Source organism: Mixophyes fleayi, chromosome 8 (assembly GCF_038048845.1).
Source record: "Mixophyes fleayi isolate aMixFle1 chromosome 8, aMixFle1.hap1, whole genome shotgun sequence".
Classification (NCBI taxonomy): Eukaryota; Metazoa; Chordata; class Amphibia; order Anura; family Limnodynastidae; genus Mixophyes; species Mixophyes fleayi.
In genome coordinates, this window is record NC_134409.1 from 110,913,474 (window position 1) to 110,932,731 (window position 19,258).

The 19,258-nt window shown below is 37.8% G+C and overlaps 1 protein-coding gene across 2 annotated transcripts in view; it reads right to left on the reverse strand.

Moving 5' to 3' along the window:
• Positions 1-4,650: 4,650 nt before the first annotated feature.
• Positions 4,651-19,258, reverse strand: part of SLC6A1 (solute carrier family 6 member 1) — a 151,294-nt gene continuing 136,686 nt past the window's right edge. For both annotated transcript variants that reach the window (XM_075183180.1, XM_075183179.1), the window contains exon 15: positions 4,651-6,811. In XM_075183180.1, the coding sequence (XP_075039281.1) occupies positions 6,707-6,811 (105 nt within the window). In that variant the 3' untranslated portion in view covers positions 4,651-6,706. The remainder of the gene's footprint in view (positions 6,812-19,258) is intronic.

Here is a 19,258-nt window from a genome sequence, read left to right on the forward strand (position 1 = left end):
GGCTGGCTGTAATTTTCTAAATGTAGCCATTTTTTTTCCCAAATAGGTCCTTCAACATTCCAGGATCTGGACAAGCCGCAACTAAAGAAAGCAGCAGTCACAGGTGATGAAAGTGAGAAGAACAGGTAGGAGAGAGCAGCAGAGTGTGTGAAATGTTGTGATTCTAGTAGGGATAATGTCAATTTTTGGTGAGTGTTGTGCCCAATGTAAGGTGCAGGCTCTTTGTGTACACACTGCATTCTTTGTATACTACACTGTGGTGCTAGATGTCTTAAAAGTCAGGAGTGCTGGGACATATGTGATGCTCTGGTGAATTCTGGACCTAGTGATTTTGATGTGCTAGCTATGCCCCAACGCCGCATTGCCATGCCCCCAAATGTATGACCACACACCGAAAAATTTTGCACCGCCGTTAGGCTAGCCCCACCCCAATGACGCATTGTCACGCCCCTGAATGTCTGACCACACCGCTAAAAATTTTGCATGAAATACTGTACAGTATAGCTAGATATGTGTCTTCTACTGATCATTATTTGTAGTACAAAAAAAAGAGGCTAATTTCTTACAAATAAAAAAGGTATAAAATAATACCATTCGCTTGACCACCAACCACTGTTCACTCCTCTTCTTCTTCATACTCTTGAAATGTTCAGATTCAGCACAAAAATTATTGTCCAATAAAGGTTATTTCCACATCTGCTTCCAATGTTAACACAGGGTATGGTTACACCACTTATGGTACAGGATTTAGCATGTTAACTACGGCCAATGAGGTTGTATGAAAAAAATTAGCTTTGTATAATTTCAAAATCTGATGTTGTCTGGCAATGAAATTGCAAATGACAGCAAAAATATAAATAAACTGTCTGTAAACCTGGTTCTAGAAGTGAGGAAGAGGAAGATTCCCTTGGCCCTACCAACCTGCAGAGATCGCATTCTACAATTCAGTGGAAAAATATCAATTTTATTTAGGAGTAGGAAATGATGGTTGTTGATGGCAAACTATTTCCTGACACTGGTACATCTACAATCCAGAACAACATGTAATACATATGCACTTTGTGCTTCTTACTGAGGAAATCATATCACAACCACAGAAATTGGAGCAGTTGTTTGGAGCAGTTGTTTTGCATTTTGATCTGCATGGTCACATTCCCCTCCAAATTGTCCCGTATTCGTTACTTCGCTGTTCGCGTTCTGTGGGATTTGTAGTCTCAGAATAGACCGGAGTGATGACGGTCATTTCTTTGTGTGGTTACAGTAGGGGTGCTATCACTTAAGGCCAAATTCCACCAGTGAGAGATGAAAATCTTTCGCTGAACAGCTTTGAAAATTTTGCTCATCTTTACACACCACTAACTATTGTGTTCCTATATCTGCAGGCTTGTTTCAATAATGTGTTTTATTAAATGTATAGATCTGGGCACGTGGTAGCCGACTATGGTGCTCATCTTTCAGCCCAAATTTTCACTGTATCATATTTTATTTATATAAATATAAATATGTAGAAAAGAAATGGAGGAGGAGGTGCACAATAGTGTAGTATATTGATATAATATTGGGATCACACATGAATCCACAATAGGACCCAAAAACCAGTGTAGAGGACACCAAAAGAAAACAAAATATAGTGCACCCAATAATGAGGATATGAGCGTACAAGATGTACAGTGGCAGCTTAATTTCTTATAGTGACAGAACTTGCAATATTTCCATATCATATATGTGAAACACTCATAAACCAGGACACACTTGTGCAGATGTATGCGTACCAGATATCAGTATTTTTCAGCTTGTCTGTGTAGATATCTCACAGTTGACCAGGACAAATCACAAGACTGGATATACAGCTGACAACCTCAGGAAATCAGAAAAGTCCATAACACAGCTGCAGGATGTGGCTGAATTCCCTTAGAGGATAAATGCTGGAGATTTGTATACAGCAGGAGGATAGAAGCAGCAACCAGGATGAAGTTGAATTCACATGAAGGGTTGTGATCTGTATACAGCAGGCAGAATGAAGCAGCAAATAAGCAACTGTGATGATCTGGAACCAGGAACTAGGAAAGTGTAACCAGCTCTTTCATAGACTATACATTCAGCAATGGATGAAGCAAACATCAATCTCTGGTATCTCTGGATTAACCTTTATCATCTTTGACCACTTCCTTCTAGGATTCCTAAATCTTAACTCTTTGTTCAAGTTAAAGGAAACTAATCAACCATTGTGCTTCTGCTACAAAATGCTGTGTGCCCAGTGATGCATTGTTTTATGTGTACCATTCGGAAAACAGTATTAAGAAAACAGTTCCCTGTACTCATTTCGCTAAACAACGCTAAAACTCAAATGTTACTGATATACTTACATTCTGTAAACAATTCAGTGTTGCAATTTTAAGACACAAAGAAAACGTTATCTGTCCAATAAATTAAACATTCTGTTGAATGTACTGTTCAAATACAATAGAAAACCAACACAATACTAATTGTTTTCAAACCACATAAGAATTTGAAATACTAAGCATATAAAATCTGAATAAATAGCATTCACTTTTGCACTCATGATCTTTCTGCCGACTTAGCAGTATATAACAAAAGGCAACAGCAGATAGGCTTAAAGACAGACAGGGACAGGGACAGGGCAGTAGTCACATAGAGGGAGATAAAAAAAAGTGTCAGTGACCTTGGTGGAGGTTGGTGAAATCAACTTTTGATAGGTTCTCTTCTAGTTCTTCAAATAGAGGCTTAACACTCATTTCTCAAAGCTAATTGGGCAATACATGTGCCAATCAAACCACGTGTGATATCACATGGATAACTGTCACAGTAGGGAATTTGTTTATCCTTCCTCTGGATCAACACAATTCTACTTTATGGAATATTCAATGTGATGGACCTGTGTCTTTTTTTCATCCTTGCCAACTTTGTAACTATGCATTCTGGGATATGTGACAGTACTATATTCACAAATCCTGTGTATATTTTAATATCATTTAGACTATTAACATTTTTTACATGTTCATTATCATAAAAGCCACACCTGCCACATAGCCAAATACACTATTGTATACATCCTGTTTTAATGTTGGAATTTCATATTTACCAAGATACATGTTAAGTCTGTAATTCATAATCTTGCAGATGCACAAAGTGATTCCTGTTTATTTTACAATACTAGTACTAATGCTATCTGTGGATATTTTTAGGCTATCCTCATCTATTTAAGTGTTGTCATTGATAGCTCCTCTGGCTGGGTATAGCACAGGTACTGTAGTTTACTACATAGCTGTCACACCTGTCTGATAAGTGGCAAAAAGCAGTGAGTTTGATCATAGTGAATGAGAAATAAGCAGGAAAAATAGTAAGTAATGGACGGGAAAATAGTTGCTCTAGAAATCAGCTTACTAACTAAGAATGTTACGCTGTCCAACTGCTGAAGCTAAACATTATTGTGCTTTATAACACAAAAATAAATGAAGAAGAACTAAATAAAGAAATAGCCTAGAGCTGGGCCTTTAATGCTTGTAGAGTGGGACCGGGGATAGTTATGCGTAGTGGATTGCCTCCCCTTATGTACTTTGCAGGTCATATAGGCACTACCTGGTTTGATGTGGAAACATGAAATAAAAAAAGAAACCTTTGGGGTGGATTCTTTTGGCCATATCCCATGCAAAATGGAGCTGGAGTTTTACAAGTCCCTCCAATAGGGTAGCGGGTGGAGGACAGTGTAGAGAATTAGAACCCAATGCTACGTTTGTGGCAATCTTTTACCATTCTGCCATGTGGGAAAGCACTGGTACAGCTGTCAGTAGGATTTGCCTTTCATGAAGTGGTGAGTGGGTGAGTGGGGGGGTGCGACAGGGCACATGAACATGATGCTGGTGGATCCTTCTGATTACCTTATGCAGCTATATAATATTTTCTTTCAGGAATGCATAAGACCAATAATATGTGTGTGAAGGAGCGCATCATTAGAGTTCTGCAGGGTCATGGTCCCTTACATTTCATACTGTCATCTGTGTGAGCACTCGTTTGGATGGCTGTACAAAGATGGCTTCAGACAGCATTGTAAAATGTTTTATACCGGGGCTTCTTGATGAAACCTTGCACAGGTAGGTAGAGACAGATTAAAGTAATTTGACAAAAGGGGGGATTAAAAATGTTTTTTTAATCTTTCTTGACCTTTGAAAGAAGGCAAAGTAGAGAACATTCTGAACTGTGTTGCCTCATAATGGTACTTCACATCAGAGAGCTAGGCAGCAGTTCAGAAGTAGTGCAAATTGGTTCACAAGGCATATAAAATAATATACTGCAGACTAAGCACAATAGGAAGCCGAGATCCATTAGCTTCTGTAAGTCGGGAGCTATTGGAAAAAAAAAAAAAAAAATCAGTAGCTGCTAAAAAGGAAAATGTTGCCTTTCTTCAGTAGCAATTATGTGACTGTAAGTAAATATAAAGAGATGAAACTACTAAACAGTATGAAGACGACACAAAAGACTAGCTACAGAAACATAGTATATAGCTGTGGTTTTCAATAGACATGTAATTTTCCTAATTGTTGAGCTGTCAAAGTGTTAAAAAAAATAATGTTTTAAAAGGATAGTGAAAAACTCTGAAAAAGCCGTTGGATAGAAAAGAGCAGCACATGCTTTACTTGTAATATATCCTTTATTTGATTTCTAAATTTTTAAACGTACATGACAACCGTGCTTTTGTTACAGATAGACACCATTAAAAGACATTTAAAATGCATCTTATATTACATTTGGTCCATATAACAGGTTGCAAGATACTAAATATATAAAGGATATTATTGTATTCTTTCATTAACAAGCTCTGTATATAGTTGACTATGTATATGTTACATTACATATATATTTTATATATAGAGATTACTTTATTTGAGTCTTGACAATAATATCTTATTGCAGGTAAGCTTATTTAAAGATATATTTTTCTCAGGGAAAATACTACAAAAAAGATACAGTTATTCACAATTTAAACACAGTAGTTCCTACATCACTATTTTGCTAAAGTAGATAACATATTTTGTATACAAGATTGCTACAAAGCGTATCTGTCAATTTTTTTTTATGTAATTGTTGTATACAATCAAACATTTAAATACTGCATTTATTTTTGAACTACATTGGACTGGAGTACATATATTAAACAGCAATCAGCCGCCATTGTTTTGTCAGCTCTCATACTGAATTAAATACACAAAAAATTAAAGGTGACAAATTGTATACAAGACATTTCGCCTGGATCAGCTACGGACAAACATCATAATTAAGAATATGTTACATTTGAGACAATTCAGGATGTACGAAACAATACTGTTTTACAAATTCAGTTAAAATATTTGTATATATTTTCTACAATAAATGTGCTTGACATTCTGAGAATATTAATTTATTGCAATATATATATATATATATATATATATATATATATATATATATATATATATATATAGGTTTTTTTCACTCTTTGGACAAAAATGACAAACCGAACTAACATTCTAACATCCACGAGAAACATATCACATAATAGCTCTACTTAAAGTATGTGTTATATAATATTTTAAAAAGCACGATACTTTGATAACGAGAAAGTTCATTGTGCTGTTCTCTCAAGTCATTTATCACCTATTTAGGCATTTAATATGTGCCTGTAATTGCCAAACAAGAAATGCCAAATGCAATTCAATAACAACACATTTCTTTTTTACTAATCTCATTAAAAATATGAAAACTTTGACCATATACACGGTGCTGTTGATCCAACCAGGGGTGCTGTGTGGCATAAGGGTAAGCCTCCCTAATAATTTTGAAATTGTCATCATCCCAACATGTTACATATCACAATCAACTGCTTTTAGTATCTACATTACACCAAGAGACTGTATTGTTTATTTGAATCCCCTTAGTGTAGAAAAAATGATCAAGTGTCTTATTATTTAAATGGTCTTCAGATAATTTCATTGAATATTTGGCACAGTGTGTAGTATATTGTGCAACTGTGAAACTAAATTTATCGAAAGAAAAACAAGGCTGGTGTCTGTTACAATCCATTATTTTTGCTATAAAAGTTACAAGTACAATTTGGTCCCTTGATTATTTTTATTTTTTTAAACAAGTTGTGCTTTAATATTCTCATTAAGAAAAAACTTTGATAATCCTCGTTAATAGTAATTTTGTGAAAATAAAATCAAAATTTACAGTTTCCTAAAATAATTGCAAAATTAGTGGTTTTTAAACCTTTTATTTACTCTAACTCCTTTGTGTAAAAATGTTAAGTAAAAAGAAAAAAGATTAAATTTTTATGGATCTATTTAAAGTCTTGGGAGCTGCCTTTAAGAATTTTTTTTCGTACAGAATTAAAAATCAGTCACACAAAACCTCATATCTTCATAGCCAAATATAGGTTTAAAAATGGTGTTTTCACTTACAAATTCAACTCTCGCAGGAAAGATAAAAACATTAACAGTCTAAATTGCCTGAACACACAAACCATTCATGTTATTCCACAAAAGAGTAAGAAAATAACCTAGTTGATTTCCTTGTGCTCTACTGGTGATGGTCCCCTTTTTTTTGCCACTGGAGGTAGGTAAATTCTTTATTCCAGATGTAAATATGGGGTTATGACAACCATTTTGTATTTAAAAAATCATCTCAACTGCATTTCCTTAGTACAGTATCTTTATATATAGGCTTCTTTGTTTGCAGAGTTACTCATAGACAACTGTTCTGGCCCATTTTCAGAGTGAACAACGTCCTCAGTTGGCTGGATCATGACTTGCAGGCGCTAGGGGAATAAATGTATAATTATTTTATTATTTATTATTAAAACTTATAACATGCAGTTTTAAAAAATAAATAAAAACTTGAATATTCAATGCTTCTTTTACTACTATTAGCCTCAATGTTTTCCCACCTGGACTATGACAACAAACATCTTGTTTTTATTTAATTATAATAACAATTCCAATGTCTTATGTTTCCAATGGCACCCCCTGTAAAGGTGCACATATTAGCTATGATTTGCATAGCTAATTAGGCAGTTTCAGCGAAATTGTAACATGTATGAGCCCAAAAAGATTGGCAATTCAAATCAATAGCCAAGTGGGATCTATCAGCTATTTTTTGAATCTCCCAAATGATGTTAAGATGTTTTGCATATTATTTTTATTAGTTATTTTACATCTTTCCGACAGACATAAAAGCATATACAGATGTATCGTGTGTATTTTAGACAGCATAACACAGCACATGTTGACATGGAGAAAATATGCCTTGTTGTACTATATTACCTCCGTCCATTAAGAGTATGTAAATGTGCTACCTTTAAGGAAACTTGATGTGCTATGTGACTGCATTGTGCCATTTTGCTCAAATAAATGTGCTTAAGTCTTATTAAAGATTTTGTAACCCATCTATTCATGCATCAAGTACATTTAAAAAGTAGTCAGTAGTTTAAGAGGAATAATGTTTTACACCAGGAACACCCACAAGTGAATGATAGACTTTGCTATGAGGAAACCAATAGGTCATGGCCCCAGAAGAGTTTTGTTACAGTACCGACCCTCCCCTCTGGCCACCAGGTGTCCTTTGGTAGGCTTATGGGGGATGGGGGAATAACACTTCTTGATTATATGGACATGGACTTTATTTAATCTCACCCAAGAAAACTCTTCTGGGTCTCAGCCCTTCCAGTGCGCTAAGTAAAACAGTTTATCACGCAACAATTCAGTCCATAATATGGCTGACTTCAATTTCTTGTTGCGTATCAACATTCAAGGATTTGTGGGAGTTGCTACGTAAAGAAAAATGTTTAATGAGAAGCAGTTTTGGTAGGAGAACATGGAAAATATTGGATATTTGCAAAGATGGAGGTAGTTTAATTTGAAAAGAAATGGGGATGACTTGCATTATTATTTCATAAAGGCCAATAAATCATGGAGGATATGTCATAGAGGGTACATTAATTCCAGTAAAGAGACAAACTTTTAACTGAAGAACATATTTTTGATGTTGATCTGCCATTTCCTTTGACAAAAAGTTGCCTATGGCATCATAGATTTCAGATCAGAGGTTTAATAAAAGTGGTTACATCAGTGGGAACTACTGTAGAAGGAGGAAATGGATCTGTGAGTTTAGGATCGGTACTATGAGTCACTCCAGACAGGGGCGCATGGAGGATTTGTCAGGGGGGGTTTCCTCTGCCCCCGTAAAAAAAAATATTCTAGAAACCTGCCGCGCATGCGCGGCAGCGCCGTTTCGGCTGCACTGTAGTATACAGCAGCCGCGGCGCTGTCAAAGAAGCGTCCGCGGCGGTGCTGTATACAATACAGCACCGCCGCGGACGCTTCTTAGACAGCGCCGCGGCTGCTGTATACTACAGTGCCAACATGTAGGGCACTTTTTAGCGGAGGGGGGGGGTTTCTGGAGACCCAGAAACCCCCCCTGCGTGCGCCACTGCCAGAGATCCTGATGTATTGAAATATTAGACCTGAAATATTGATTCATTCTTTCTGTCTGGCCATTGGGTTGGAGGTTGTATGCCAAACGGAAATATTATTTAAAAATGTATCTATGCCTGGCACTGATAGATTGAACCCAATAGGCTATGAACTGTATAAATTGGCAAAAATGTTTCCTGCAGCTATGAGGGACTCTTTGCATTCTCAAGTAGAAATAAATAAAGCACAAAATATAGCGCTGAGAATATTTTGCCAATCTATAGTGTATAAATGAGTTCATGAAATTTTCAAACCTAAAATTTATAAACACTTTATTTAAAACACAAAACAATTTCTTAAAACATATATTAAATCCACTAATATGAGTAATAATTATCTTCGTCTTAAACTTTCTGCAATCATATACAATTTGCACATGGATTCTAAACAGAGTCTCCATACCAAACTTGGCAATGAGATTTATGTATCCAATCACAGTTATCTATTCAAAACAATAATCAATGGTATTATTATCACTCACAGGTGGACATTATCCATATTATCGATATCTTGGTTTTAAACTTTCATGTCTAAAATAAAATAGTTTGACATTCCAATACAGGAGATGAACAGTTCACAGTTATAAATAAATATATGATATTCTTACAATGAATTATCACCCTGTAATAGTCATACAACTTTCCGTGTTGCTAGCAAATGAAGATCCCAAAGCTAAATTGGATCTGATTTTCCATAAGGCAAAGACACTTTTAGCAAAATAAATATCAGATGTCAGTTTTATTAGTGTAGTATTTGTCAACAGGGTGTTTCAGGGTGCCGTGCCTTTCAGATTGAAAGTAAACTTTAAACACACTGATGCCGGCTTGTGCATGTTTCTGATTGAATGAATGAATGTCAGGATATTACCCAACAGCTCTTCTCCGGGTGCCGCAACTCTCGAGCAATAGGCTGGCTTTCAAATACACTGTTATTAGTGTATCTCTGCTGAAAGCATATATATCCCTGCTGACAGGCTGCAACCTTGGGACCTTTTCAAATCACTGATTATCGTGTCCACTTTGAATCAGTAATGTTATAGAGAAGTTGATGAATCCTTTCACCAAGATTGTTAACCTTCCTGTTTAACACATAAATTGACTGACGCGTTTCATCGTAAGAATATGATTTCTTCAGAGCATGAACAGATAGTGTCCTTGATTGTGTTTTTAAAAAAAGTGTTTATATATTTTAAGATTGAAAATTTCATGAACTCATTTATAGACTATAAATTGGCAATATATTCTGCAGCACAGTAATTTGTGTTTTACAGTGCATCCGGAAAGTATTCACAGCGCTTCACTTTTTCCACATTTTGGTATGTTACAGCCTTATTCCAAAATGGAATAAATTCCTTTTTTGCCCTCAAAATTCTACACACAATACCTCATATCAACGTGAAAATTTTTGGGGAGATTTTTGCAAATTTATTAAAAAATAAAAAACTAAGAAATCACATGTACATAAGTATTCACAGCCTTTACTCAATACTTTGTTGATGCACCTTTGGCAGATATTACAGCCTCAAGTCCTTTTGAATATGATACCACAAGCTTGGCACACCTATCTTTGGGCAGTTTCGCCAATTCCTCTTTGCAGCACCTCTCAAGCTCTATCAGGTTGGATGGGAAGCATCGGAGCACAGCCATTTCCAGATCTCTCCAGAGATGTGCAATTGGATTCAAGATTGGGCTCTGGCTGGGCCACTCAAGGACATTCACAGAGTTGTCCTGAAGCCACTCCTTTGATATCTTGGCTGTGTACTTAGGGTCATTGTCCTGCTGAAACTTTATTTAACCTGTGACCTATTTGCAAAATGCTGTTCAAAACTTGGCTACAAATTGAACTAAATGGACTGAGACAATTTTATAAAGAAAACCATGCAAGTGAAAGACTTCCGAGATAAGTAGGTCAGCAAGGAGAGAAGCTCTTAGAATATGCTTCAAAGGAACAAAATGTGTCATGACGATAAATTACGACGTAATTTATTAAAACTGGCAAATTAATAAGGAAATTCATCAAGTTATGTGACCAGGGTGTGTGGTAGAGGTAAAATAAGGTCCCATACAGAGTGATGGGAAACCTTATTTTCTGGTCAAAATGAATTATATTACACCCTTACGGAAACCTTGCCACCATTTCTATTATTTTAGTATTCTTTACCCTGGTATGTCCAGCAAACTTGCTATTGTGGGCCTTAAAATAGAGATGGCAGTGGCAGAAGGAATTCAAGAAAGACCAATAATATGGGAGAGTTCATTCAAAAGATCAAAGCCATTGTAATTAAATGATATATAAATTGTATCTGCTTCTACTCTTTTTGGAACCAGAGGGAAAAGTCAACAAGAAATTAACCTTGGGAAAAATAAGTGTGATGTGTGTTTTGAAGATACTGAAGATTCTTACGGTCGTTATATGTGGTAATTGGAAGAAATGCTCATTTAAGCAGATGCCTCCACTCTTCTTAAGCCAGTTTCACAGTCAGGACATCAGATCTCCGATTGAGTAATTTTTTTCCAGCAGGAAGACATATTTGGAGAAGATTTCACAAGGATGACTTTTACCAGCTTTGCTGCATCTGGATTATACCTCGCCTACGCCAACTGATGATGCATCCACCATTAAAAAGAATGGTTGTGGAGCATCATAGTGTTATAAAACAGGTTTGAAAGAAAAATCTTCTGGTTGTGAACAGTAATGGACACACTCATAGAAGAGTTGTTTTTATGGAATTGGTGATAATAATTGAGAAAGCCTGGGAGGCTTTGAGTCCTTCTGGTTTAATTAAGCCAATCCAGGATACTGAAAACTTTTTTTGTATTCTTCTAAAGTCTAGACAAGGACAAAATGTTCTCTAGTAAAAGGATCTTAGGATTTCTTAAAAGTATATTTTTCTAATTTAGCATAAAGAGTACTGTCTCATAGACATTGAAGTACAGTCTTGACATGTATATGTAGCCTATAGAAGTTCATGTTCTCATTCATATATTGGTCATTATCAAGTAGGAGTGGATCCAGTCAAAAATTGAGGCAGTGATTTGTGCTCGGGAATTGTGTGCACATTTTTGTCCTGACTGTATTTAATTAATTTCCTAATTGACTTTTCTGCTTTTTGCACCACAAGTGTGATTTTGGAACTGTTGATAAAATGAATAAAAGAAACATAACAATGTAAGTGTTTTTAGTTGACTTACTCATAGTCCATCCAGCTCCCTTTTGGAATTGTTTCCAGTTAAAGTGGGTAGTTTAGTGGTGAGATTCCTGGGTCCATTTTTATTATTGCTGTTTTATATTGCTGTACTATTCCTTGTATTTATGTGTCTAGCACCGAACGATGTTCCACTGTTGCAACCAGTCTTTTTTATAGATTTTCAATGTATTGATTCTATAAGTGCAATTTTGTGTTTAGCATAATAATTGTAATAAATTGATTATCTATTCAATATATCGGTTCTCTTTTTATGTTGTGTTCGACCATGACTGGTTTATATTTTCATTGCTTGATTTATAGACTTTTGCCTGCGTTGTTCATTTTATTTTGTGATTTTATATAAAATTTTTACTATTTTTTCATTTAGATTTAGTGTGTTTTCATTTTTGCTCTAGGCGACACCATGTCCCACCTACACCTTTTTGTAGACAGCAGCTCTGCATGGTCGCTGCAAAATTATACTTCACTACAGGAAGAGCCAGCATGCTTTGGAACTCTTGCATTCTCTGAAACAAAATAGTATGTTGTTATATAAGGTCATGAGATCATCAAATGTTGTTGAGAGATCAGAAGATGCCAACTCATCCTTAATACATTCAGAGAGGCCCTGCCTGAAGCGAAAAATTCAAACCATTTGATTAAAAGCAATATGTAATTGGACATCTGTTTCAAGAACTCTTATTTATACATGGGATATTTTATTAGCTCCTGGAAATTGTGAGATTGACCATAAAAGATTTTATCTTGGTTCAATTATGACAACAGCTGGTGATTTTTATGAATTATATTAAGTGTCTTAATGTATAAATGGTATATATTGGTATAACCTGTCTATCCTGCCACTGAAAATATAGAGTCATTCTATATATTTATTGCGTTGTATCTTAATAAATATTTAATATTTTGCAGGTACTGACATTATGGATGCGGAAGCTGGTGTCAAACTGGTTCCGCCTTGGTGACATCTGAGTCTCTAAGGCCAGGAGTAATATATGTTATCAAGAAAGGGCACCATAGGAGATTTGCTAGAAACTATGGCTCATAAACCTTTTCTAGACTGCCCGATGGAGAAACAGGAAGGGTTATGCTGATGCCCTAATGAACATTCATGCTGTGCAGGTGCTTAAAGGAATATCTGTGGTTATAAGATCTGGGGGTAAATTTATCAAGCTGCGGGTTTGAAAAAGTGGAGACGTTGCCTATAGCAACTAATCAGATTCTAGTTATCAATTATTTAGTACATTCTACAAAATGACAGCTAGAATCTGATTGGTTGCTATAGGCAACATTTCAAACCCACAGCTTGATACATTTACCACTTGGGGCTAGATTTACTAAGCTGCGGGTTTGAAAAAGTAGGGATGTTGCCTATAGCAACCAATCAGATTCTAGCTTTCATTTATTTAGTACCTTCTACAAAATGACAGCTAGAATCTGATTGGTTGCTATAGGCAACATCCCCACTTTTTCAAACCCGCAGCTTAGTAAATCTATCCCTTGGTCTGTGTAAGAATTCCCTGCCAAATGATTGAGTCACTTAGAGCAGGGTCCAGCCATCCTGCTGGATCCTGGTCTAAGTGACCTGGATCTTGACCTGGATCCTACATCTTGACCTGGATTTGTATTGATTACTGCTGCTAGTTGTCTGCCATTCTGACCTTACATTTTTTTGACTATGGTTTCTGTTGTGTGTCTCAAGTTTGGATCCTTCATTGAGTTTCCTCCATTATACATTCCACTGTGCTGACATTGTACTCTTAAGTACTTGATCTTTCATCTGATGCTAAATCACACTTTAATAGAACTGGACTGTTTATCGGAGGAGCTATGTATCACGGCATGTCACGTATTGACGGATGCTATTCTATTTCCTTTACACCCAGTGCATCAACTGCTGAATGGGCGCCTGGCGAAACACTTTCTGCTACAACACTGAACTTACATAGTACTCTGCTCTTGCATTCAGTGCTGCTCAGTATATTGTTTTGCAGAACTTCAGGATAAAAATACATCAATTAGACGTGAGTGCTCTGGATCTACTTCTACTTCATGGTCACTGTGCATCCTAATGCAGTGTTGGCACTGTACTTGTCATTGCAGATTCCGTGAATTTAGCTAGCTGTACTGCAGCTCATCAGCTTCTTGTTTGTTATTGCCAATCTACTGCATGCAATATCGATGTGCTTCTGTACAGGCTTCCAGCTTCCATATGTTGAAAATCCTAATTGTTATTCCAGCCATGTGTGTTCCATTTGCAACAAGTGTCAGCACTTTATCTTATTGCAGCCTGTCAGCCTTTTACCAGTGATTGCTAACCAGTTGTGAACACCTTCTGCTGCAAGTAACAATGCTGTATTTTATTGCACTTTTCCAGCTTCTATCTTATTGTTGCCATTCCAGTTCTATGAGTGCATTCATTTTAATCCAGTATTATCACAAATTTTATGTATTAACCAGCATGGACTTCAATTGTGATTATACTGTACTTCAATCTTAGTTGCAGTCTGATTCTAACCTATGAAAGAGACAGTTTGGAATAATCCTTTATTCATATTAAAGACGGAACTATTATATTTTAAAACCTGTGTCTTCTTAGTATTGTCCAAATTTGTGCCCAGGGAAAGGTTAGCAACAACTAAGGTCTAATCCTGTTTGAGTTCAAAACACTGCCAGACAGTGGGCGTAGAAGTTGAAACTGAAATGTCAGAAGTAGGAGTCAAACAGGGCTGCATTCATGTGGCTAGAAAGACCTTGCGGAAAGTGAAAGTTTTGTTCTTGTTTGTTGTTCTACCTTTCTATTTGCTTGGATGGGTCTTTTAAGGTAAAGTCTGATAATGGAATATCAGCGGGGTCCGAGGCATGAGCAACTCTCAAGAAACATTCCAGCTATGGACCCATTTACCACTAGTGAAGTCTTATGAGAACACCAATTTTCATCAGGAAAGAGAGTGATGGATTCCACAGTGGTGAACCCCCAGGTTACCACCCAAAGGCTGGTTTTGGTGAGGCTGGCAGCTCAGTTAAATAATCGGAATACTAATCACAGGTCATGGATAACTAGAGATGGGCGGGTCCGGTTCTCCGAGAACCGAACCCACCCGAACTTTGGGTATCCGAGTACCGAGCTGAGCAGCTCGGTACTCTCCCGCCAATTCCGAATCCAAATCGAGGCCGAACGTCATTGTGACGTCGTCGGATCTCGGGACTCGGTTCTCGCGATACTTCAACTTTATAAATACACGCCTCCACAGCAATCCATCGCCATTTGACAGAGGGAGAGAGCAGGGTGTAGTCATAGGCTAATTAGAGCAGGGACAGAGAAAGAATACAATATTGTTCTTGCAATTGCTCTAACCAAAATCGCTAGTGCAGAGAGGAGGATAGAGGTTTATTATTTTTTCTTCATATTTGGCACTCCCCAGCGCTTTTGGGTTGTCCCCCATAATTGTGCATTAATATTTCTGGCTGTCAAAAGTCATATCTGTCAGCAGTATCTACTCAATAAATGTTAGCACTCCTCAGTGTTTTTGGGGTGTCCTCTCTAATTGTGCATTAATATTTCTGGCTGTCAAAAGTCATATCTGTCAGCAGTATCTACTCAATAATTTTAAGCACTCCTCAGTGTTTTTGGGGTGTCCTCTCTAATTGTGCATTAATATTTCTGGCTGTCAAAAGTCATATCTGTCAGCAGTATCTACTCAATAATTTTAAGCACTCCTCAGTGTTTTTGGGGTGTCCTCTCTAATTGTGCATTAATATTTCTGGCTGTCAAAAGTCATATCTGTCAGCAGTATCTACTCAATAAATTTTAGCACTCCTCTGTGTTTTTGGGGTGTCCTCCCTAATTGTGCATTAATATTTCTGGCTGTCAAAAGTCATATCTGTCAGCAGTATCTACTCAATAATTTTAAGCACTCCTCAGTGTTTTTGGGGTGTCCTCTCTAATTGTGCATTAATATTTCTGGCTGTCAAAAGTCATATCTGTCAGCAGTATCTACTCAATAAATTTTAGCACTCCTCTGTGTTTTTGGGGTGTCCTCCCTAATTGTGCATTAATATTTCTGGCTGTCAAAAGTCATATCTGTCAGCAGTATCTACTCAATAAATGTTAGCACTCCTCAGTGTTTTTGGGGTGTCCTCTCTAATTGTGCATTAATATTTCTGGCTGTCAAAAGTCATATCTGTCAGCAGTATCTACTCAATAATTTTAAGCACTCCTCAGTGTTTTTGGGGTGTCCTCTCTAATTGTGCATTAATATTTCTGGCTGTCAAAAGTCATATCTGTCAGCAGTATCTACTCAATAATTTTAAGCACTCCTCAGTGTTTTTGGGGTGTCCTCTCTAATTGTGCATTAATATTTCTGGCTGTCAAAAGTCATATCTGTCAGCAGTATCTACTCAATAAATTTTAGCACTCCTCTGTGTTTTTGGGGTGTCCTCCCTAATTGTGCATTAATATTTCTGGCTGTCAAAAGTCATATCTGTCAGCAGTATCTACTCAATAAATGTTAGCACTCCTCAGTGTTTTTGGGGTGTCCTCTCTAATTGTGCATTAATATTTCTGGCTGTCAAAAGTCATATCTGTCAGCAGTATCTACTCAATAATTTTAAGCACTCCTCAGTGTTTTTGGGGTGTCCTCTCTAATTGTGCATTAATATTTCTGGCTGTCAAAAGTCATATCTGTCAGCAGTATCTACTCAATAAATTTTAGCACTCCTCTGTGTTTTTGGGGTGTCCTCCCTAATTGTGCATTAATATTTCTGGCTGTCAAAAGTCATATCTGTCAGCAGTATCTACTCAATAAATGTTAGCACTCCTCAGTGTTTTTGGGGTGTCCTCTCTAATTGTGCATTAATATTTCTGGCTGTCAAAAGTCATATCTGTCAGCAGTATCTACTCAATAATTTTAAGCACTCCTCAGTGTTTTTGGGGTGTCCTCTCTAATTGTGCATTAATATTTCTGGCTGTCAAAAGTCATATCTGTCAGCAGTATCTACTCAATAAATTTTAGCACTCCTCTGTGTTTTTGGGGTGTCCTCCCTAATTGTGCATTAATATTTCTGGCTGTCAAAAGTCATATCTGTCAGCAGTATCTACGCAATGGATTCAAAGCAGTCCACATATGATCTAAATGAGCAACCAGGTTCTGTCACCAGTCCTGATGTTAGTGTTCCCAGTACGTCATCTGGCCAAGGCGATGTCAAACAACAGAGTGTTTTCAAATTAGTGCAAAAAACAAAAACCAAAAAAAAATTTACTGTATTGAAGCGAAAACGAAGTGTAACTGAGCAAAAGTTAAGTGACGATAAAAAAAAAATTGCAAGCATGCCATTCTACACACGCAGTGGCAAAGAGAGAATGAGGCCTTCACCTTTGGCTATTAGTGGCAGATCCCAAAAAGTTACCCAGCCTACAATTGGTGCACAACTACTGTTACGCGTCAAAGCTGAGCTGCAAGATACCAGTGAGGCATTACAGGAGAATATTTGCTCTGATTCACAAATGACAACAATCCCTGTGGAGAGTCCATCCAACAGTGGGATGTCTAATCGTGAGCATTCTGCTGATGTGTGCCTTAATAGCCCGAGTGTAGCCGGTGATACCCAAATTGAGGATGCCACTTTGGAATTAGAAGAGGATGAGGGGGAGATTTGTGTAGGCGACGAGGGCGCTAATGAGGATGTTGATGAGGATGAGGTTGTTTGTGTAAGTCCTGCACCAGTGGCAGCAGTTCTGGCACGTGACAAGAAAAAGGCCATTGTCATGCCTGGGCATAAAACAAAAAAATCCACTTCTTATGTGTGGAATTATTTCTACCCAAATCCAGACAACAATTGTATAGCCATTTGTAGTGTATGTGAAGCCACAGTCAGTCGAGGGAGGGACCTTAACCATCTTGGAACCTCGTCTATGTTACGCCATTTAACGAGAGTTCATGGCAAAGTGTTGGGAAAAGCTGAAAGTTCTTCCCAAAAGAATACAAGCACTCCCTCATCAGCTAAGACCCTCCGCTCACCGACATACCGACGGCCACAAAATACACCCACCACACCATCCTCATCAATATCCTCAGTAGCGCTCGGAGTTAGCCCGGCATCCCACTTAAGGCTGGATGACTCCGGCACTATTATTGATTCCTCTGAAGAAAGCGTTAGTCCTGCTGCTGCTGTTGCTGCTGCTGGGGGTGAATCGTCATCCCAGAGGCAGGTGAATAAAATGAGCAGTCCTACATTTCAGCAATTAACTGTGAAACAATCCTTTGCGAGGGGAAGCAAATATGACAGCAGTCACCCAGTCGCCAAGCGAATCACAGACGCCATGGCTGCAATGTTAGTGTTAGATCTGCGTCCAATCTCCACCATAAACGCAGCTGGTTTTTCACAGTTAATTGAGGTTTTGTGTCCGCGTTACAGAATTCCATCGCGACACCATTTCTCCCGTAAAGCTATTCCACAACTATACCAAAAAGTGTGTAAAAATGTAGAGATTGCGCTGAAAAATGCCATTCTGCCCACTGTTCACTTAACCACAGATATGTGGACAAGTGGAAGTGGCCAAACCAAAGACTATATGACTGTGACAGCCCACTGGGTTGGTCATTCACCTTCACCAGCAGGAACAGCAGCAGCATGTACACCACTACGTAACATTTGTCACAGGCAGGCCACTCTTTGTATCACCGGCTTCACTAACAGGCATACGGCTGACAATTTGTTACGCAAACTGAGAGATGTGATTGATGCATGGCTTATACCACTCGGACTCTCCCCAGGGTATGTCATTTCAGATAACGCCAACAATATAGTGCGAGCATTACAGCTGGGTGATTTCCAACATATTCCCTGTTTTGCTCACACCATCAACTTGGTGGTGCAGAGCTTCCTACGAAACAACCGTGAGGTGCAGGAGATGCTTTCGGTGGCCCGTAAAATTTCAGGCCATTTCAGGCATTCAGCCACAGCATGTAGGAGATTACAGCAGCTCCAAGAGCAGTTTAACTTGCCCTGCCACCAACTTAAGCAAGAGGTGGTAACTCGGTGGAATTCCACCCTGTACATGCTTCAGAGGATGGAGGAACAGCGCAAAGCCATCCAAGCATATTGCACAAGTCATGACATTGGGAAAGGAGGGGGGATGTATTTCACTCTTGCACAGTGGGGAATCCTTTCAGTGCTGTGCAAGGTGCTGAAACCATTTGAAGTTGTGACATGTGAGGTCAGTGCAGACTCTGCTAGTTTGAGCCAAGTCATTCCTTTAATTAGACTATTGGAAAAGCAGCTTGAGAAAATGAAGGAGGAGCTGAAAGCAAGCAATTCAGCAAAGTATGTTGGCCTTGTCGATCAAGTACTTAATTCGCTTCACAATGATCCTCGAGTTATTAAGATCTTGAACTCGGATCAGTACGTTTTGGCCACTGTGCTTGATCCAAGGTTTAAAACCTACATTGAGTCTTTACTTGTAAATGAGCGAGATGTGAACTTTTGCAAGGAGCTATTGCTCAGCAAGTTGGCCGCTGAACTGGGC